This window comes from Suncus etruscus, chromosome 7 (genome assembly GCF_024139225.1).
Source record: "Suncus etruscus isolate mSunEtr1 chromosome 7, mSunEtr1.pri.cur, whole genome shotgun sequence".
Classification (NCBI taxonomy): domain Eukaryota; kingdom Metazoa; phylum Chordata; class Mammalia; order Eulipotyphla; family Soricidae; genus Suncus; species Suncus etruscus.
Window position 1 is genome coordinate 90062191 of NC_064854.1, and position 23185 is coordinate 90085375.

General features: G+C 38.0%; 1 protein-coding gene across 1 annotated transcript in view; it reads left to right on the top strand.

The window, feature by feature from the left end:
- Positions 1-7308: 7308 nt before the first annotated feature.
- Positions 7309-23185, top strand: part of DNAH9 (dynein axonemal heavy chain 9) — a 704007-nt gene continuing 688130 nt past the window's right edge. The window contains exons 1-4 of the mRNA XM_049776731.1: positions 7309-7738; positions 13639-13835; positions 18723-18881; positions 19976-20106. Of these exons, the coding sequence (XP_049632688.1) occupies positions 7322-7738; positions 13639-13835; positions 18723-18881; positions 19976-20106 (904 nt within the window). The 5' untranslated portion in view covers positions 7309-7321. The remainder of the gene's footprint in view (positions 7739-13638; positions 13836-18722; positions 18882-19975; positions 20107-23185) is intronic.

Genomic DNA, 23185 nt, shown 5'->3' on the forward strand with positions numbered 1-23185 from the left:
GTCATGACCTCCCCTTGTTGCATGCTGAAGCTTCTGACTCCCTGAGAGGCGTTTGCTTCCTAATTGCTGGAAGCAGTCCCTTCCCATCCCCTTGCAGGAACAAGGAAGCATGGGGTCTCTTTTAAATTGCACCTCACTGGAACCCACTTACTGGGACCCTGAGCAGTTGTCCATGAATAACCCTGGAGACGGAGAGGAAGGAGAGAAGAGGCTGTTGGGGGACAGCCAAAGCTGCATCTTCACCTTATCTTGGCCAAAAAGCCTACTGCATGGAACCTTGCTGTGACGCGTTGCCTGCTGAAGCTTCAGACTCCACCAAAAAAATTACTGTGAAAGATAGGTAATCCACATTGGCCAAAACAAAAATCCTTAGTACAGAAAGATGGTTAAATGTGGGGTAAGAAGAGCTGGGAATGAGGGAGTAAAGGAATAAAATGAGTGCCTGCATGGCTTTCAGATAATGACAAGCAGATGAAAAACAATAATATCCATACATTTCTCATAAAGTTCCGCGTGGGGGCACTAGCCCTTGCGCGGTTTCACAATGAACAGGTTTAGTAAGAAAAATACCATGGTAAGTCCTAATGCCAGAACCTATTGTCCCAAGTCCCGCACCCCTTCCTAGGCCTGGTTACAGAGGCCTTTGGCATGGCGGAGGGCTGCCAAACGCCATGCTGGCAGGACCTCCCAGCCCGGCTCCAAGAAGAAAAGAGATCTTCCCGGAGCCAGAAGGCCAGAAGGTCAGAGCCCCCATCCCAGACCCTCCCTTTGAAATCGGGAGGGAAATGGGGAAAGCCTAGGAAAACTAATAAACTCCTCCACGGGACCCAACTTGCTGCCTTGCCCAGCCATGTGGCCAGGCAAAGCCCTGGAGTACCGGAGGAAGGAGGTAAAGAGGTACTGGGGTGACCCATGTCAGGCACCCCTTCCTAGGCCTGGTTACAGAGGCCTTTGGCATGGCGGAGGGCTGCCAAAGGCCATGCTGGCAGGACCTCCCGGCTCGGCTCCCAGGAAGGAAAGAGATCCTCCCAGAGCCAGAAGGCCAGAAGGTCAGAGCCCTCACCTCAGACCCTCCATTTGGAGCCGGGAGGGAAATGGGGAAAGCCTAGGAAAACCAATAAACTCCTCCAAGGGACCCATCTCGCTGCCTTGTCCAGCCATGTGGCCAGGCAAAGCCCTGGAGTACCGGAGGAAGGAAGTAGAGAGGTGCTGGGGTGACCCACAATCATTATTTTTAATTTAAAAAACCAACTGCTTTTAAAATTACAATTTAAGGATAAGAGATATCACAGCAGAAGGGCATTAGCCTTGCATGCAGCAGATCCAGAACAGACTGGTTTGAACACTGGCATCCCATATAGTTTCCCGATCCTGCCAGGAGTGATTTCTGAGCACAGAGCCAGGAATAACCCCTGAGTGTCACTGGGTGTGACCCCAATATCCCAAAATACCACAATTTATGCAGAGATAGTTTATAGGCAAAATACTATTATTATCATATATTAATTATCAAAAAGAAGTAGCAAGTTATATTTGGTCTATAGACTGAATTTTGCTGACCTGCAACATGCCCAAAAGTGCTAGAAAGCAAAGTAACCAAAAGAATATATTATTACCAAAATTTTTATTCTCCAAAAAAGGCATTGAATGTGGACTATTTTCTGGAAATTTGTACTTAATAGAAGGCAGTTGATAATAGCATTAATAAAATTTAGATGATGCAAATAAACAAAATCAAATTTTCATAAAGTTATATTGTGAGACTGCATATTCAAATAGGCAATGGTTATACTACAAATTAAAAATTTAAAAATTTGATCAACCATTTAAACAAGGAAGAAAATAAAGGGATCTCATAGAATTTTCCCCTCAATACCAGGACTTGATTAATTAATGATAAGCTTCTTTAGTCTATCTTCCATTTTTTGTTTCTGCAATCACCAAGCATCAGAATCTTGGTTCTGATGCTTGAACTCTTGATTGTGGTGCTCACATTTTAGCTTGGTTCTGCAGAGAGCACACACTTTGTGACAATGGTGATCTCAAACAGTTTAGACACTTGGCTCATACATAGAATGATGTGCTGGAGATGAACCCCATGGTCCCAATGGCTTCCTACTTGCAATGCAGTACTCTATCTTTGTACTATCTATACCTGGGTACCATTGATAACTTCCTTAATTATTGTCTTTCCTAAAAACTAAAACCAAGAAGTAAAAGACAAACTTGTCCCCCTACACAATTAGATAGGATGCTTCACTTTTCACTAGTCAGCATATAGTTTCTGTGGACTAGCAATCTTTACCAGGACACATCTTATCATTTTTTCTAGTGTAAAGTTTTCCCAATTTCTGTTACCTTTTTGCTATGGTCAAACTTCCAGAGATGGCAGCTTCCACCTTTCCTAAAAGACCTGAGTAAATAGCTTTTGCTTTTGGATATTCTTTATCTATTTCAAGTAAGTTGCTGTTTTCACTGAGTTACATTTACCTCTGGATATCCTATTTCAAAATGTTGTCAGAGTGGCACTGTTGGGTCCAAGCTAGGAACCCAGTGATAAGACAAAGAGACTACCTGGCAATGCAAGTCACAAAGAGGGCTTTTATTTTCTTAGCTAGGGTCCAAGACTTCCACCTGGGAACAGGCTTCCATTCAAGGTCCCCAAGTCTAGGGGGTTGAAGATATATATAGCCATGGCCAAGTGTGTCAAAGCTGAATGTACAGCATATAAAAGGAATACATAGTTCATTTGCAAAGAGATACATAATTCAGATATTACAAGGCTGATCTGTTAAGGCTTATCCTTGGTGCATGGACGTGGGTGCCATGTTCCAGGTCTTGTGTCTCCCTTTCTCTCCAACTCTTACCCAAAGACCACATTAACAAGCTAACAAAGAAGTATACAGAAGCAGTTTTAGTAAAAAAACAGAAACTTTCATGAGGAAAGTGGAAACCTCTGGTGTAGCACCAACATCTTCCAAACTTGGCTTATACTCGGGTCATACACGTTATTTGATTCTGTGAGCATGCAGTGCATGTAGTCTTCAGTCGTCTTCTTCTGTCTGATGGAGGGGGTGGTGCCTCAGTTTATTCCTCAAGCCTTGGCTGAGCTGAAGAGGTGGCTGAACTGAATTGTTTGCAACTGAACTATTTAACCCACAATATTCTGTGCTTTATATGAGACCGAAGGCAGTGATGACAATACCTGTGAACTCAGTGATGATGACAATGTCTATGCTGCTACCCTCACATCAGATACAGTTGAAGCTCTGTTTGGACATACAGATGATGAGGAGGAATCCAGTTTTGAAAGATTTTAACATTTGTGATTTAGCTTGATTACCTGTTAAGCTAAGGTTTTCTGCAATTTATTTAAAGTTTTATTTAGAGTTATTGTTGCTAGCTTATAGTTTCTTTTTAGCAATAAATATTGAAAAACATTTAACCTGCTGATTCCTCAATTATTGTAATTGTTTTGGGTATATATTTTTATTTTTGAAATTTTATCAATGGAAGGTGCATTTTCCACCTTGGTTTATATTCAAGTCGCTATGTTTTCTCAATTTTTAGGATAAAATTATGGGGGGTCGGCTTATACACTCATGTGTATATGATATATATTTAAATTTGAATTTTATATGAAGAAATTATTTTTAGTATAAGTATTTTCTATTTTTCTACACTTCTTATATATAATATTTTGGACATACTTGTACTAAAATTTATTCTTTATGATATATTCAAATTTTATCACCCCTTCCCAGGGCAAAATGCTAATATTACCTGATGGTCAGACCCTCCCACATCTGGGAGGGGTCTATGGAAGGTGACAAAGGGTTATCTGAGGTGTGGAAAGGGGATTGCGGAGGAGATTCAAGAAGAAGCCGCAGGAGGAAAGAGGATGGAGAAAGGAGAGACAGGTTTATTTGCAGGGCAACTTAAGGGGCTGCTTAAAAGTTTAGTCTAGAAGTCACACATGGTGGCTAGGGTGTATTATTAATAAAGCTTCATGTCTCCTGAAATCTGACTGCTGTGGGTCATTTCCTTGCTGATACCCTGAACTCTGAGACCCACTGGCTGGAAGGGGATGCAGGCCCCAGCTGGCCAAGAAAAGCCTCACCATCCATCCACCGTCATCCACCACCATCCAGGACTATTATTAATTTAACTGATACTCCAAAATTTAATTGGCTGGAACAATATGACAGTGGGCAGGGCATTTGCCTTGCATGCATTTGACTGAGGTTTGATTTCTAGCATTCAATATGGTCCCTGATCTTCAGTACAGCAACAAGATAAATCCTGAACACTACTGGTGTGACATTCTCTACACACCAAATATTGTTTATTCTGGAGGATATAGTGGCCATACTTAGTGCCTTTGGAGGCTTCTCTTAGATAATCCCCTTTGTTGTTTAGGGAAGTATATGATTTTTGGATATATTTCCATATCATTCTACTTAGATTCTACTTACCAGTGAGGATGGCACATACAAAAAATACTGAGAACACTATGTGCTATCTGAGATATAGATACAAAGATAGATATAGTTACAAAGGAACTTTTAACCAGACAGTGGGGAATCAAATCTGGTTCAATTTATATGGAAAAATAGTGAGCTGCCTTATGACCTAGCAATCTCACCTTAGGGTACAAAAAGTAAAAAAAGACATTAATTCAAAAGGACATATGCACACTACTATTCATTGAAGCTCTCAGTAAAATAGAGAAGAATTGATGTCCATCAATAGGTGAGTGGATCATAAAAATATGATACATATGTACAGTGGAAGATTACATAGCTCTAAGATATGATGCGATTCTCCAATTCTCAGAAGCATGGTTGGAACTGAAAGATATGTTAAAATGAAGTAAGTCAGAAAAAAGAAAGAAAAATACAGGAATCACATTTTCCTATTATTAATAAGATATCACTAATTTAGATTAACCTCATGACATAATGCAATGGTTTTAATAGGGGTTGTCTGCTGCAAGCGGCTTCTGTCTTACAGCGCCAGTGTGATTTTGGTGAATCCGCTTCAGGGAGAGTGGGTTGCTCGAACCAGGCGTACGAAGAAATATGAAATATGAAATAAATGCAACCACACAGAGAATGTGGGGTCAACACGTTTCTGGCAGGAGTGCGACAAGTTTAATTTTTGAGCAGGGGGATTTATAGGAATAAAATTAGCCACAGGTGAAGAATAATTGTAATCACAAAGCCTAGTACAACAAGAACAATACCTAAGCTATGGGTGCAACTATAAAAAATTCTAAGTTACAAGAGAGAAGATCACAGCTCAAGGTAACTCTTAGCAAGCTTGCTTTAAATGCAAAATCAGGATTAGGAGAAAATGGGAAATATCTAGAAACTTGGTCTTTCTAGGCTGGACTCTATTGTTTTAGAGGTTAAAAGAAGGGAAGTACCAAATCCCCAATAATGAGCTTCCCTATATTCTAAAGGAGGGTCAAAATTCAAAATCTGTATTCTGATTACACCCTTAATTACCAGAAACTGCAGCTGCAAAGGACATATTTGAAAAGGAGAGAAAAATTGTATTTGCTTTTAGGGCTGACTATATCCAGAAAAGGGGGTTCTCAAATAAACTTTGGTGCTGGAATTTCTGAGCCAAATTATTTGACAGAGGCTATTATTTTGCCTGATATATACAAAGGAGAGATAGTCAAATACTGGCTGAAAATGTAATGCCAGGCGTCTCTTTAGAAATTCCTCAACCATCTATGCAGGAGAAAAAAGGCTTCCATAGTGGGCCTTTTGAGGAACCCCATGGGGTTAAATTAGTTCTACCCACCAGGAAAATCTGAGGATACATCTGGTGGGATGAGTCCCCCTAAAAACTTAGGCATGCCCTGGCAGTTGTCTAGAATAATCTTGGCCCCAGAATAGTGTGTAGAATGTAAGAAATTAAGTGGAGGAGAAGAAAGATAGATATGAAATAATGGAGGACAAGTCCTAAGGGGACAGAGTTATTGGTGGTTTTAAGAAAGAACAGAACTAAATATTCAAGTCACATAGTCCACACAAATGAAATTATGAGACCCAAAGTTTAACAGCCATACTTTCAAAAGTGCCTGTTATAATGAGGCTGAACTGGTGGGGGAGGAGAATAGACTCTGGGAACATTAGTGGAGAAAAGTTTTCACTGGTGGTGGAATTGTGCTGAAACACTGTATATCTAAAACTCAACTATGAATAACTTTGTAAATCACAATGTTTTAAATAAAATATGTTAAAATAGAAAATAACGTTTTAAAAAGATGGAGAAAAGACCACTATAACAATAATATTAGAAAATTATCACTGATCTAGAGCTAAGAACTGAAAGAAGTAAAATAAAAGATACCTCTTCAATAACAGTATTGCAAGCCATGGTGACTAAAGGGAAACAAGTGGGAAACAAAAGGGAAAGAAGGAATGAAAGAGAGAAGAAAAGTGTCTGCCATAGATTCAGGGTGGGGATTAGTGTAGCAGGGTTTATAATGATGGAAAAGTAACGGGGGAAATTGATTATGAGAAATGAATTAAAGGGATTGGTGTTAGAACATTGTATGATGAAACTCATGTCAACTTTTTAACTAGTATCTCACAATTATTTAATATAAAATACAATTTAATAAATTAACTAAAATGAATATTGAATATTTTTATATTTGATTTTGGATTGAACCTAGATTGGTTATGAGCAATGCAAGCACCCTTCCTGTTGTGCTATCTTTTCAGCCCTAAAAGAAATGTGTTTCTAGGCTTGACTTACATATTTGGGTAATAGGTAGACCTTTATATTTGACTTTAGCCAGAAGGACCCTTTTTTATTTTGTGGTAGTAGTGTGTGCTGGGACTGGAGAGGGGGAAATGCACAGCGTTGCTCAGGCAACCCTGACTCTGCACTTAGAAATTATTCTTAGTGGTGCTTCTGTGACTTTGGAGGGGGCGGGGGCTTGAGGAGACTAGGACCCGGGTCTACTGCGTGCAAGGCACGCTTAGACAGACACCATAGCAAATAGGATCCGTCAGAGCATTTATATCCTTGACCTCCCTCCGAGTAACCTTCGTAGTATGCATCGTGGCCCTGCGCATTAAAACCTCTGGACGCTGAGAACCAAAAGACAGTAAACAGACGCTTAGTGTGTTTCCTAGCAACAATTCAGCCGGTTCAGTTTTCTTCTAGTGGCCCCTTTCGGATCTCTCCGCTGGTAGAGGTGGAGCTAGGAACCAAGCGCCCAATTGCAGGCAAGCGGAGGAGGAGCCTCGGCCGCGTCTCCGTCGCCCGGGAAACCGAGGCAGCCTCCAGACCCGCGATGCGGTGCGCTGAGGAAGGGGTCATGCCGGTTGAGCAGAATGCGGAGGAAGAAGCTGAAGTGGCCCCGGGACTTCGTCTCCTGGGGGTGTATGTGGCCCTGAGCCTGCGGCCGGCGGCGGGCGCCTGGGAACGGTGCCTCGGGTCGGCGGACGCGGAGCCGCTGCTAAACGCCTTCTTCGGACGCGAGGCTGCGGTGGGATCGAGGCCTTTGCTGGTGGTGCGGCCTGTGCCCGGCGGATTGGCGTTGCAAGCTGGCCTCGACGTGGGACACGATTGCTGCCCCCCTTATCCGAAGGGGCTCTTTTTCCTGCGCACCAAGTTCGAGCAGCCGGGGCCTAACAGTCTCCGGGGCGCAGCGGTGTGTGGGGACCTACCTGCAGCGCCTCTGGAACACCTGGCTGCCTTGTTATCTGAGGTGAGGGTGGGGTTTGGTAGCCCGGAGTTCCTCGCCAATAGGATGGAGAGCGAGAGGACTAGTTTGGGAGGAGCCGAATTAGAAGTGCTGCGTGGCTACGGTAAACACTAGGAGCGTTTGATGCCCCCCCCCCCCATGGTAAAAGGGGACAAGGTTGTAGTGATGAGAGTCCTGGGCGTTCAGGGTTCGGGGGTGGGGGGACCTGAAAGCAAGTTAGGACCTGCTGTGAAATGCCAATCGAGGAAGTTCTTAGCAGGAGCATTATGGGAGTGAGACGCGAAAGAGCTAAGACTTGATCTGATGCCAGGGAAAGTCTCAGGTGCTAGAATCAGAAGGATGCCTAGGTCCTGGTCCTGACCTTTTCTTTCTTTAAGGCAGTAACTCAGTGCCCCAATAAAGTGGACTAAAGAAGAACTGAAGTTGTTAACCAAGGGGACTACTTTGAGGGCAGCCAAGGAAAGAAGGCAAAGACCACGGAAAGGATTTCTACAGACTTGTTAGAAATAGCAGGGTTTGGGGGCCAGAGAGATAGCATGGAGGTAAGGCATTTGCCTTGCAGGCAGAAGGACGGTGGTTCAAATCCCAGCATCCCATATGCCCCCCCCCCCCCCCGAGCTTGCCAGGAGCGATTTCTGAGCACAGAGCCAGGAGTAATCCCTGAGCGCTGCTGGGTATGACCCAAAATCACACACACACACACACACACACACACACACACACACACACACACACACCACGTAGCAGGGTATATATATATATACACACACATATATAATTCCATTAGCATAATCAAATTTAGTTAAGATAAGATGTTGGGACATTCAGTTGGAAATATCCAACAGAGAAACTCCAGCTAAAGTGTGACAGGAAAGTTTTCTTGGTGGTTTCTCTTGGTGTTTTTACTTTCAGACGCTGGCTGAATTTTTCTGAACAGCTTCTCTGGAAGGACTCTGCTGTCTGGACCAGAGGTTTCTGCTTCCTACCCTTTCTGTTCCCTATTCAACCTGGTCTTAAAAGAAAGACCTTGTCAGTCTTTCCTGCTCTGCCTCAGGGGGGAAGGCAGCTCCCGATAGGCACCATAGAGGAAATCACAAACATATTTCAGGAGGGGTACTCAGGAGAGAGTCCTTGAAGTTAAATCATTCGGGATTGAAATACATTTATTTCAATACTGTACTCTATTGTATGTATTTCTGGACGCTAAATGCACTCAATCTTGCAGTTTGTGAAAGAGGTATTTACAAAGTACTAGTTTTACAATGAGTTTGATATGTAATAGGACATGAGGAATTCCAACAGAGTACAAATATTTCAGTCATGAGATTAATCATATTTAAAGCATGTGCAATTGACCGTGTTAAAATGCAAATGGCTAAAATAGCTAACTTCTGGTTCTTGAAGGTTAGCAAATAAGAACAGCATGCTAATCACAGGTTGTTGTTTTTTTTGAGTTACAGCTGTATTCAGATTTATAGCTTTACAGAGGTCACCGGCAGTTGGTTTAAAGAAGGAGCCGGAATTACTTCCTTTCAGCAGCGGCTCTTCCTGTAGCATTCTGCATCAGAGCCTTCTCTGCACTTTAGCAGCAGCTTTCCAGCAACTCCTTGACAGAGCTTCTTTCCAGCAGCAACTTCTCATAGTAACTTCTTTCTTTTATAGAATAGCACATTTTACAATTGTAATTTTCAACCATGTACATACAACTTTTGCTTATATACTTTTGCTTGTGGGGGAATAATGGTTCCATCTCAAAGTTTTGTGATGGCTTTCTCTATTTAAAACAGTAGCCCCAAACTCCAAACTAGTCACTTCCATTTACTTTTTTATCTTTGTGAAACATATCATTTGTCATTTGTGAGTTTACTTCCATATTGTCAGTAGTCAACAAAAAAGGAAATATCAAAGTTATTGAGAAGTAGAAGAAAGTGGGTGACTGAGATTTGGGCTAGGTAGAAATCTGTACTGTAAAAGGTTTTGTATTTTTGTCATTGGTTACATGTAAATGTAATATCTATTATATAATATAAATAAAATAATATATATTTAAAAACCTCCTGATATTTACTTTCATTTCTCAAAACCTCTACCTTAGGCAATGCAACCCTCTGTTCTCCCATCTATTACTTGAACTTCTAAAGCTTATTCCCATCATCCTTTACCTCTTTTTTTTGTCTCTTCCAACTTTACTGCACATGGTCATCTCTTTCAGCATCGTGAATCAGCTAAGATTCTCCCTATTTGTTTCCCTATCCTTCAACTTTCAATTTACTGTTATTAATGTACAAAAATTCTGCCTAGCTGAGAAAACACAGATCCTACCTGGTTTAATAGTCTTCCTTTTGTGTGTATATATAGGGAGGAAGTAAAAGCTATCATTTTTATGTTATTTTTCTCTACTATACTATTATGTCTTCTTTTAAAAATGCATTCATGAAAGATTTGCAAGGAATAATTGGCAAAATTTACTAAATTTTATAAAGTACTTTTTACTAACAACTAGTTTTCCCATTATTTCTCACCCCAATTATTTTACTGCTACCAGGTTTATGTTAGCTTGTCTTGTTTTTAATCTTTTACGTTTTAAAACTTTCACAGTACCTAATAATTCTGGAGAAGAAATAAGGTAGTTGAAGTCTTATAATCTGAAGTCCAAATACTGCATCTGTTCAATTCAGTAGTGCAATATGAGCAGAAAAGGTCACTACTGTCAGTATTTACTGCACATATAGGAATGCCATAAAATTTAGGATAATATATTAGGGTCTCTGCATGAGATTATTATATTTCATATATTCCATTAAAGAAGTATTTTCATTTTTCCTAACTTGAACTCAGCTCTTCCTGGGAAATTCAGCTGTAGTTCACATAAATTTCAGTCTCTGAGACTGGAAATATCCCTTCTCTTCATTGTTACTTTTAGATTCTTGCAAAATAACATTTCAGTCTCAGGTACTTTGTTGGAGGGAATGTTACTCTCTCTCCATTCATAGCATAACGGTTTTCTGTCGCTCTCGGCAATATTTCTGCTTCAACACTTGGTTATTTCATTACCCACATAAGTGACTCTTCCAATAAACATAATCCTAGTAGGATTTGTAAACTGACGCACTTTTTCTTCCTTAATCTTCTGGCTTGTTTATTCTAGATACATTGGTATCCACACTAATTTTCAGTAATTTCAACATGCTCTCACCTTCGGAATTTACCTGCAAGGCTATTTCTTTTACTTGCAGTATATTCCCCAAGATAATGCACTGCATTGTCCTGTGATTCCCAGGCATAGTTTAAATGCTATCTTCTAAAAAAGCCTTAACAATGACTCAATTTACAACCTCAAACCCTCTATCATACATTCCTTCTTAATTCATTACGTTGTTTCATTGCTGGTTTGTTTACTTAATACTTTATTTTAGCACTTATTTTTTGATTGTTTTCCTTATAATTTAAACTTTCTAAGTCAAGGATATATTTTTAATGACATCATAGCATAGATATCACTGAAGAAAATATGCAACTCAGTAAATAACAAAAATAATAACCATACATATTAGTAGAGTTACACATACATACATCATACACCATCACATTATCAAATCCTTGTTCCCTCTTATCCCGGCTCCATTTTTTTCAGGGGTTACCCCTGGCTATGTGTTCATAAATCACTTCTGGCTTGGCGGACCATATGGAATGCCAGGGGATGGCACCACGGTCCATCCTAGGTCAAACGCATGCAAAGCAAATGCCTTATGCTTTGCCACTGCTCCATCCCTGCCCAGCTCCATTTTTGTTGGAACACACCTAGTGATGCTCAGGGCTTACTCTGTATTCTGCAATGCAGAATCAGACCTGGCAGGTTCAGGGGAACATATGTGGTGCCAGAAATCAAACTTAGATTGGCAAATGCCTGAATCACTTTTCTAGTTAGGGCCCATTGTGGCCCATAACTTCATTTTGTATATTGACCCTTTCTTAAAAATCAAGGCACAGTGATTTACAATGTTGTTCATATAGAGTTTTAGGAATACATTTTCCAATACCAATCCCTATTGTACCATCCTATCACCTTATAACCTTTAAGAGTGTGAGCATATAGCAGCTATCAATAATTATCAATTGAATAATGAATTATGTTTTATTTCAGAAAGAATTTATGTTCATTATTTTTTATTACTAAAATTCCCTCGAATTTAGTCTTCAATTTTTCTTCATAAAATGTGTTTAGATATGCTGTGAACATTTATTTAATGATTCCTTTATGCCAAGCTCTATGAAAGGTTGTGGGTATAAAATCAAATGAAGATTCTTGACATCCTAGAAAATTCCTAGTCATACTTTTTTCTGTATTAGGAAGGCTTCTCTGAGTTCAAACAGTCTTTTTTTTTGCCAAACCTGGAGGCACTTGGTTCAGAAATTACTCCTGGCAGACTCCTGGAACCCTATGGAAGCACAGGGATTGAACCCAGGTCAGCCCCATGCAAGCAAACACCCTAGCTGTTGTATTCTCAGTTCAGTGCTTTCTTTTCCAAATAAATGTGACAAAAACAATTCCATTGGATTTATTTTTTGTTTATTTCTGGACCACACTTGACAGAGCTGAGAAATTATTCCCCTTAGGCACAGGGGATGCCAGTGATACCCAGGTCTGTCACAAACATACAGAGCAAATGTTCTACTGACTGTATTATTTTTCTGGCCATCCATTGGATTTCTTATGATGTGTCTAAATATTCTAAATATGTCTAAATATTCTCTTTTTTAGCTACATGGATTTATTATAGATTATTATAGAACCCAACAAATCAAATATTTCATGTCAATTTCATTATATTCTTAAAATTTATCACATTGCCTGGCCAATAATTTTTCTTTCAAGTATTTCCTAATATCAGCTGTAAACAGTTACAGAAAAAGTTTTTAGTGGGATGTATTAATTACTAGTTTTTAAGTAAAAAATATAAATGTCCATTTCAACTAAGAATGTTCAAGAACAACTTGACTCAGTAACTCACTTATCTTCCTCTATCTGCCAATTTTTTTTCTTCTCCATATAGTCCATGTTCTATGATACAAAATAGAAAAGAAAGATTTTTTTTCTTCAATATATACAGGCTTGGTCTGGACAAATTAGTTCAGATCTATGTTCCTATATACCTTTGGGCCTTGATATGAGAAATAAAACAAGAGAAACTATGTTGGATGGCCAAAACAAACTAAATTTTATTCTATTGTTAGGCTCAGGATCCTTTACTTTACTTAATTTTATAAGATTTCCCCTCATACCTGATAGTGATTCTTTTTTACATGCATTTGTTTTACTTTTGGTTTCTGATCCTTGTGACTAATTTAATTACATCTAATTAATATCCCTTCTTGAGAGAAAGTTTTACAATCTGAAGTTAAAAAAGTAGTTAAAAAAATGACACTGGGCAGAAAAAATGGACAGATATTTATGGTGACATTATCACAGTTCAGAGGATGAGGAAACTATGGCATGTAGGGTCTTTCAGGTGTTATATTTGAGAATAGAATGAACAACCAGGGAATGTAGAAGGCAAGTTTTATAGTATCAAGTATTGGAAGTATCTTTGGGATCTGTGGGAGGATTGATTCACTCATTGGAAATGGCTAGCAGGAAATGGAAACCTGCTGCTTAGGGACAAGCAACAGCTATGACCAGTCTGTTTAGTCAAAAAAACTCTGACTCGGGACTCTTATCTCCAGGTGCAGAGGTCTTCTTGATTTTACCTGCTGCCAAGATGGAAAGCATATAATATTGATTATTAATAATATGATTTAAAAGCACAGAAAGTATATAGATTTTTTTCCTTGCCTCAAAGTACATTATTTTATGCATTGGAAATAGAATATCTGCCTTTCTCTCCTCTGCATTTCTATACTAGGTTGTTATTCCTATCTTGGCCAATGAGAAGAACAATATAAACTGGCCCCAGGTGATATGTCAAGATGTCAGGAATCATGTTCATAGCCTCCACAGTGATCTTCTGGTTATTCTTGAACAAGTAAAGGGGAAAACTTTATTACCTCTTCCAATAGACTCAGAAAAATTGGAGTTTATCGATTCCAAAAGTGAGACTGTGTAAGTACTGGGCCTTATGGTTCTCTGAGATAGAGTATTTATCTGTTTTTCTGACTGTTTTATTTATGGCTTTTCTCTTCCTGAGTCTGAACATTTCCATGTTCTGAATACAAGTACCATATTTGCTCTATTGCCTACATCATGCACTGTATGTTTTGTAATGATTTATACCCTCACCCCAGTACCTATTCCTAAAGACTATTGGGCTATTATAGCAGTGTTGTCTTTATTTCAGAATTATTTCATGACATATAGCAGTCACTTTTATTTCAGTATTTTATTTTCCAGATTAGTTTAATCACTGGAAAAAAACCCAAGTCCATCAGAAAGATCTCTTTCTAGCATTTAACCAGAACTCTGGTGACACTTTAGTATCAGACCCTTCTCTTTCAGTAAATTGACTTTTTTTTTTTGATTCTGAGGATTTTATTCCAAATACAATCAAATCTTGTTTTGTGGATCTTGACATTAAATTTTGATTTAAAAAGTAATTTATATATGGTTTTTTTTTTTGTTTTTTTTTTTGTTTTTGGGTCACACCCGGCAGTGCTCAGGGGTTATTCCTGGCTCCAGGCTCAGAAATTGCTCCTGGCAGGCACGGGGGACCATATGGGGCTCCGGGATTCGAACCGATGACCTCCTGCATGAAAGGCAAATGCCCTACCTCCATGCTATCTCTCAATGTTTTAGGACCAATCCCATCACCAGTGTCAACCTCCTTTCACCTCTATTCTCAGTGTCCTTTCCATGCCACCTCCACCTGCTTCAACCTATTAACATAATAGTCACTGTTAAAGGTTGATTGTTAAAGTTTTAGTTTCATGAAAATATTGTTGTTGATTTTGTATATTTAATGCTGTCCTTTCTTAATACCACCAATGCTCCTGCGGCCCTTTGCCAACCTTCCCTTTTAAAAGCATATCCATTATACAAATTCTAATTGGTATTATTTCTATAAAGCACTTTTTTATTATCCTTTTCGGTTTTGGGGTCATATTTGGCTATACTCAAAGTTTACTCCTAGTTCTTGTTTGGGAATAACTTCTGGTAGTTCAAAGGATCAAATTGAGGTCTGTTGCATGAGAGACACCTTACCACCTGTTCAACACCTCACCACCACCATTTTGTTTCACCATATTGAACTGTATTTTTTTTTTCAAGTCAAATTAGGTAACTAAATTGTGTTTTGTTATACTCTGCCCCAATTTTGTTTTTGTTTTATGGAAAGGAGCACCTAACAGAAAGCTTAAGGGAAAAGAAAAAACTGTTTATGTAGAATTTATTTATATGAATAAATATTTAAATGTGGATAACAATAATAGCACAAAAATTGAAACTCCATGTTATTTAGATTTTAAATCCATTGTTGAAGGTAATAGAAAGCCATTTCCTGATATTTTAAGACCAGATATTATAAATAAGTTTTGTTGGGTCCACATAGAAACATCATAGAGAACTCTTTTATACCTACTATTTTATTGGGTGTCTTAATGAAATATTGGCTATGATGCAATGGTATAGAGAACTTGATGCAAAGGGTCAGGATCTGTCTTTTATTCTAGGTTTTGTCATAGTAGTTGGGTGAGTTGGAAGAAGTTAGATTTAATATCTTCTTTTGTAAAATACTTGTTAACTAACTCATACTCCGGGTTCTTATGAAATTACATCTATAAATTACTTATGACTGCTGATTAAATATAATAGTACTTAATAAAAATAGTGGCTATATGACTAAATTAGAAAAACAAGGTAGTAAAAAAAAAAGAAAAGAAAAAAGAAAAACAAGGTAGTGTTGGAAATGTGATTTAGTCCAGCCTTTATGGAAAACAATATGGAGATTCCTCAAAAAAATAAAATAAAAACAGGAAATTAAAATTAAGCTCTCGTATTATCCAGCTATACCACTCCTAGGGAAATACTCTAGGAACACAAAAACACAGTGCAAACATGCCTTTTGCACACCTATATTCATTGCAGCTCTATTTACAATAGCCATAATCTGGAAACATCCTAGATGCCCCACAACAGATTAATGGTTAAAGAAATTATGGTAAATCTACACAATGGAATACTATGTAGCTGTTAGGAAAAATGAAATTTTCCTATACCTGGATGAACATGAACACTATTATGCTGAGTGAAATAAATCAGAAGGAGAGAGATGGACACAGAATAGTCTCAGTCATCTGTGGGTTTTAAGAAAAATAAAAGTCAGTATATTAATAATACCCAGAGACAATAGTGATGAAGGCTGGAAGGACCAGTCCGCAATATGAAGCTTTTCAAAAAAAGTGGTGAGTATAGTTAGAGAAATAACTACACTAGCAGCTATTGTGAGAGAAATAGAATGTCTGTCTTAAATACAGGCTGGGATTGGGGAGAAGGGAGATGGGCAGCATTGTTGATGGGAAGGTTGCACTGGTGAAGGGTGGGTGTTCTTTTTTATAACTGAAACCCAACTACCAACATGTTTGTAATCATGATGCTTAAATAAAGATATAAAAAATAAAGTTATTCTTAAGAGCACATTATGCTTCCTCCACTGGTTACTGTAGCCCCTGCCCCATAGCATGATGGCTGACTACCAATAAACTGTTGTGGTGTAGACAAAGACTCCCCCTGAAAAGGGGGGTGCAGTCCTGAAAGACACTGCTAAGAAAAAGGCCAGTTGTGTCCTAGGTTAGTGCTTGTAAGGATAACAACAATGATCTTATTAAACATTAATGCATACTGAGAATTAAAAACGTGGAGTAGATGATGAATTGTGCGCATTTGCCCTTGCAGTCAAACAATTGCGGGAACACACCCTGAGGGAAATTGATGGTGGGAATGTTGCACTGGTGAAGGTGTTGTTCTTTTTATGACTGAAACACAACTACAATTATGTTTGTAAACACGGTGTTTAAATAAAGATATTAATTATTAAAATATAATAAAATTGAGGCAGGAGCAGTGGCGCAAGTGGTAGGGCATTTGCCTTATGCACTAACCTAGGATGGACCATGGTTTCATCCTCTGGTATCCCATATGTTCCCCCAAGCCAGGGGCAATTTCTGAGTGCCTAGCCAGGTGTAACTCCTGAGTGTCACCAAGTGTGGCCCAAAAACCAAAATTAATTAATTAATTAATTAAAAAAACGAACAAAGAATAACTTCATGGGGTACAAATATACTGGAAGTACTTTACCGTATATTTTATTTGAAATGATTTCCCAGATAACTGTAAGTCACTATAGTTTAATGACAAGTTATATAAAAATTCAAATTATTCCTTTCCTAGATCCTTTTATATTTTTACATATTATATCCAGTATATGTATATATTTATAATCATTGTTGAAATTTTTTGTTAAAACAAATTTCTCAAGGATTAGATAATATTTCATGGAGATGAGTAACTGATACCATCAATATCTTTCATAATCAATTGTGCATAATACCTTTTAGAAAATATGAAATTAATTAAATTAAGTAAGGTAGGCTGCTGGCATGAAAATGTGAAAGAGATTTTTTTTATCATTTGTACCCTGAGTTCTTAAAATGGACAGTTTCCAGTTAAAACTGTAAAAAAAGACAATCAATAATTGTGAATTTTTATTATTTCCAGGTATTTCTAGTTTTATTATTTATTTTGTTGTTTGTTTTGAGCCACACCAAGCAGTGCTCAGGGTTACTCCTGACTGCACTCGGTCATTCCTGGCGGGGCTTGGGGGATCATGTGGGATGCTGGGGATCAAACATGGGTTGGCTGTGTGCAATACAAATGTGTGCAATACAAATACACTGTGCTATTTCATTTTTAAAGAAAAGAATAGACTGTATTCTTTTGCTGCAGAGGTAAGAATTAAGACTAAATTGAGGAAATTACAAGGATGTAGATGTGGTTAATATAAAGACAAACTGGTTTGTAAAACTGAATTTATCAGCTTGTTTGGAGTAGAAGCACAGGGTATTAAATGGAGGGGACCCTTGAGACATGGTGGAAGGAAGAGAGTTTGAGTTGTTGGAACATTGTATGCATGAGACCATATCATTAACAGAGTTATGAAAAGTATGCTGCCTAAAATGTATGTATTTTAGTTTTTATGAATTGGAGTGAATTGGTTTACAATACTGTTAATAATTATTTATCATGCACATAATTTCAACAGTACAACCAGTGTTTTTACCTCACTCTCCCAAGGACCTCTACAGTCCTCCCTCTTAACACTCCTCAGCAACTCAACTTGTGTGTCAATTCTGGTTATGTTGCCTTTAGACCTTTGTAACTACCTTCCTGTATATTTTTAAGCCATTCATATAAAGGAGATAATTCTGTATCTATCACTCTACTTCTGACTTCACTCAGCATTGCGTCTAGTTCCAATTATGTTGCAGTGCATTTTATGCTTTTTTTTCTCTTAGAGTTGCATAGTATTCCATTGTATATTTATATCACAACTTTTGATCCATTCATCTGTAAGTGAGTGTCTGGGTTGTATTCATATCTTGGCTATGATATGAATTTAACCTAAAATTTAAAAAAATTAAAATGATATTCCCCTCTATGAAGTTGAGAGTTCATTCGGAACTTGTCATATGTGTTCTTCCGAACAATGTACTTCTGCATTGACAGACTTAATAGGATTAAAAAACTTGAATGCAGTTTATTTATTATAATACTGTAACTTTATGTATATTGAATAAGTTTGTGAATAACTGTTAAATGTAGTTTTACATATAGATATTGTTTTGTATGTAATGAATATATATGAAGAAATATGATACATGAATCTTGTCTGGAAAGAGTCTGTAGTCTTCATTGTCTACTCATTTGTCTATTATAAAACAAAAGTTTATAAGATCTTGTTTCTAGGGACATTCAGAGGTACATTATTCCCTTTCTTAGGTTGGATTCTACAGATAATACTGTCATTTATGCCATTGAGTCTGCAGTGATCCAATGGAGTCACCAAATTCAGGTTGTACTTGAGAGAGAGTCTTCACAGCTACTGCTGAAAGGCAAGAACCCAACCCCAAAGGTAGAATTGGAATTCTGGAAAAGCAGGTAGGCATGTGATCAAACTTTTGGGAGTAAGTGTCTTACAAAGAAACATCTGGTGCAGACAACCACAGAATTCAAAGCTCCAGATTTTTTGATCACTTTTAAGGAACACAACTGAACATCCTTTGGGTATTGACCCAAAGGAACAGTTTTTCTGGGAATAGCACATACTCTCAAAGTTCAATATATTACATTCATTTCTTGGCTGAGAGTTAGTTTATATTCTGACATTTCTTTGAAGTTATTTTTTTAAATAGATGGAAAATTAATTTACTATTATTTTTACCATTATACTTGGCTTGCCCAAGACTTACCCTTACATAGTCAAAGCTATTACTCAGACATTTTTGAGAATCTAGAGAAAAATGATTATGGAAGATTTTCTCTCTGAGTTCCCTGCCATTACCTAGCTAGAAGCAATCTACTATACCCCAGAGTTCCATGAAGTCCTAATTATTGTTTTCTGTTTCTGCTCATACAACCTCTTTCTTTTCATTTATTTTGGCTGAATCACACACACTAGGTGGTGCTTAGCCTTATGCCTGGCTTTGTGCTCAGGGATCAGTTTGGGAGGGGGGGACACCATATTGTGGTATTGTTAGTCTCCTTTTTTGACCCCTATTTCTTTACTCCTGTTAACACTGCACTCCTTTAATGAATAAACAGATGTTTGATGCAGTTGTCTCTAGCTTTACCTGTAATGGGATATCCATGTCACATGACTAGACTTGTTTTGTAGGACTCCAGCCCTATTTGTGCCTCAATGCTTCATCCTCCTGCCTGTTTTCTGACCTATAAGATATCTCTTCTCTGACACTTCTTTTACCCTCCCCAAACCTTGTTACAAGAGCTAATGACTTCCAGCTGCCAAGCTTTTCAGCAAGCAGATGGTCACAGCAGTATTCCCTGATGTTATCTCCTGAAGTTGCTCCTTTGAACCTATGTTCCTGACTAAGAAAATTGCTCTCAACTTTTCTGGGAATAGATGCCCTGATTCTCAGGGCTAGAGTAAAGCCTCTGTGGAAGCACCTTAAAGTAAGTCTCCTCTCTGTGGTTATCAAAATATGTTTCATTTTTCTTTCTTTACCCTTTTCCAGGTCTAAGAATCTGGAATGTATTTATAATCAATTGAGAACACGAAAAGTCAAGAGCATGGCTGTCCTCTTGGACAAGCTTCAAAGCAGCTACTACCCAGCCTTTCAAGGCATGACCAGAGATGTTGTAGCAGGTGATATTAACATTTTCATTAATAAATGACTGAAATATTTTAGTTATTTATATTTATTCAGCTGTTTCTTTTTTCCCACTTTTATTTATTTATTTTTTGTTTGTTTAGGGATTAATTCCCACAAATGCTCAGAGCTCACTCCAGGCTTGGACTCAGGTTTTTATTTGGTGCTTATATACTTAAGCTGCATTTGTTTTGTTTTGTCTTGGTTCGGTTTGGCTTTTCGTTTATTGGGACACATCCTGTAATGCTCAGGAGTTATTCCTGGCTCAGGGGATCAAATGGAACACCACAATTGAAACCAAGTTCATTCAGAATAAGCCGCGTGCAAGGCAAACGCCCTACCACTGTGCTCAGGTTCTGTTTTAAGTTTGTTTTTTAATACTCCAATCTAATATAATCTATCATGGTGGTAAGAATATAATATCCAGAAGCAAGGAAGCATCTACCCTGCATTGTTTGTATTTCTGTTGCTTTGTGATTTTGGAAAATTCTCTTCCTTTTACAGATTTAGTTTCTTTTTTTGTTTTGTTTTGTTTTGTTTTGTTTTTGGGTCACATCCGGCAGCGCACAGGGGTTACTTCTGGCTCCATGCTCAGAAAATCGCCCCTGGCAGGCACGGGGACCATATGGGATGCCTGAATTCGAACCACTGTCCTTCTGCATGAAAGGCAAATGCCTTACCTCTATACTATCTCTCTGGCCCCAGATTTAGTTTCTACCATGGTCATTGTGCATACCCTTCCTGCCTACTACCCTGGGAAACTGAGAAAATATAAATGAAAGTATTTTTGGACCGGTCTGTTCAAATACATGTTGTTAAATCTCATTCTCTAGAATTTATGTCACTCCACCACTGGCTTCTTGTGGTGTCTGTTCCATTTGTAGCTCCCCTTTGCATTTTTCTATTCCAACTGTCCTATGGAAGTACAATTTTCTGAACATCTGGGCAGCTGACATGATCAATATTTGTCAAAATTGCAAAGCTATCAAAGCATATAATTAAATGAAGGTATTTTTTTAGTATTGTCTCTTTCCCCATATGTATACTTTGATTCTTTCAGTTTTTTTCTCTATCAAACCTCTGTAGAGTTCTTTAGTAATGAAGGTTAGAATGTGATTTTAAAATTTTACTGTTTACTTGGAGGGCCACACCTACTATGCTCAGGCAGCACTCATAGCTCTATGTTCAGGAAGCATTCCTGGTGGGTTCATGGGACCACCTGGGATACTAGGAATCAAACAGGAGTTGGCTAGATGCAAGGCAAGCTCCCTACTTACTGACAATGCTTTGGTCTCCAGAATGTATTCTAAAAGGATATACAAGGCTGACAATCTGACTATTGGTAAAATGCCATGCATTCCCTGCACAAAATCTATGTTAGATACCTGGCACTAAAAATATACCAATATTTTTTCTATTGTAACTTTTTCTTAAAAAATAATCCCCATATATAAAAAGATCAAAATATATCTATTCTGATGAAAAAAAGTCTTTTATTGTCTCTCCTTCTCTGGAGCATATTGTTTCATCCCTTGTTTCCTCTTAGCTAAATATATAAAAGTTTCAAAATATTTCCAGAATAGCTTCTGAAATGTGCTCAATAATAGAACAATTGCTTAAGTAGCTAGAAGTTAAGATTCTCCAGGGCTCTAAATTTTTTTCACAGAAGCTATTTTATCAGCAGAGAAGTTTGGCATAGAACAAGGCCTAATTTAGGCTCTAATTTTTTTTTTTAAATTCTTCTTCTTAGGCTCTAATCTATTGCTTTGTTAAGCAATTTTAGGTCCCAGAGAAATCAACTGCCATGCCTAATTTGTACTCAAAATAAGTCAGGTGTCTCCAAAAGTGTCTGGGGTACCAATATTGTTGGTAAAGATTATTGTGGGAGATATATTTATATTTACATATAGTTATATTTGAACCCGGTTGGATGCATGGAAGGCAAATGCCCTACTTGCTGTGCTATCACTCCAGCCCCTTCTCACAAATTCTTGTATGTGATAATTTATTATAATTTATAATACAAATTATTATAATTTATCATTAATTTAGAGATTTAACAAAAAATTAAGTAATTATTTTATAATTCAGCTGAATAGAACAGGTCAATATTTGGACCCTAATTTCTTCAGTTATAAAATAATAATAATAAAGTTACATTAAAGAATTTTAAATTGGGCTGGGAGAGATAGCACAGCAGCATTTGCCTTGCAAGCAGCCGATCCAGGACCTAAGGTGGTTGGTTCGAATCCTGGTGTCCCATATGGTCCCCCATGCCTGCCAGGAGCTATTTCTGAGCAGACAGCCAGGAGTAACCCCTGAGCACCACCGGGTGTGGCCCAAAAACAAAAAAAATAAAAGAATTTTAAATTAAAATTTTATATTATTTTATACATATTTATATATAGTATTTTATAACTTTTATATATATATTTATAATCAAATTTATTATATACCATTATTTACCAATTTCTTCCTAATACAATCATTTCAGGAATTTTATATTCAAACATCAGTCCCATTACCAGTGTGACCTTACCCTTACCAATGTCTCAATTTCCCACCCATCACCCTAGCTTTTCCCCTTGCTGGCACAAATTTACTTCATAGTGTTTGTTACAACGCATTTGTAACCATCAAAACTTAGATCAGAGGGGCCAGAGCAGTGGCGTAAGTGTAAGGCATCTGCCTTGCCCATGCTAGCCTAGGGAAGACCATGATTCAATTCCCTGGCATCCCATATGGTCCCCGAAGCCGGGACGATTTCTGAGTGCATAGCCAGGAGTAACCCCTGAGCATCACTGGATGTGGCCCCAAAAAACAACAAAACAAAACAAAACAAAAACACCTTAGATCAGCATGGGTCAATTGGAAATAATTGTTAAATCTCTCCATGATGATAATAAAGTCAGTATCTAAAAATTGATTGGGTTGTGTTTGGTGCTAGTTAATCCTTTTGTGTTCAGTCTCACTAAGCTTGGTAGATGTCTATCTAACTTTCCCATAAAATTTCCTGTGATAAAATGGGTCTGATACTACTATGAAGTTTTGAGATCCATAGATCTATATTGTTAG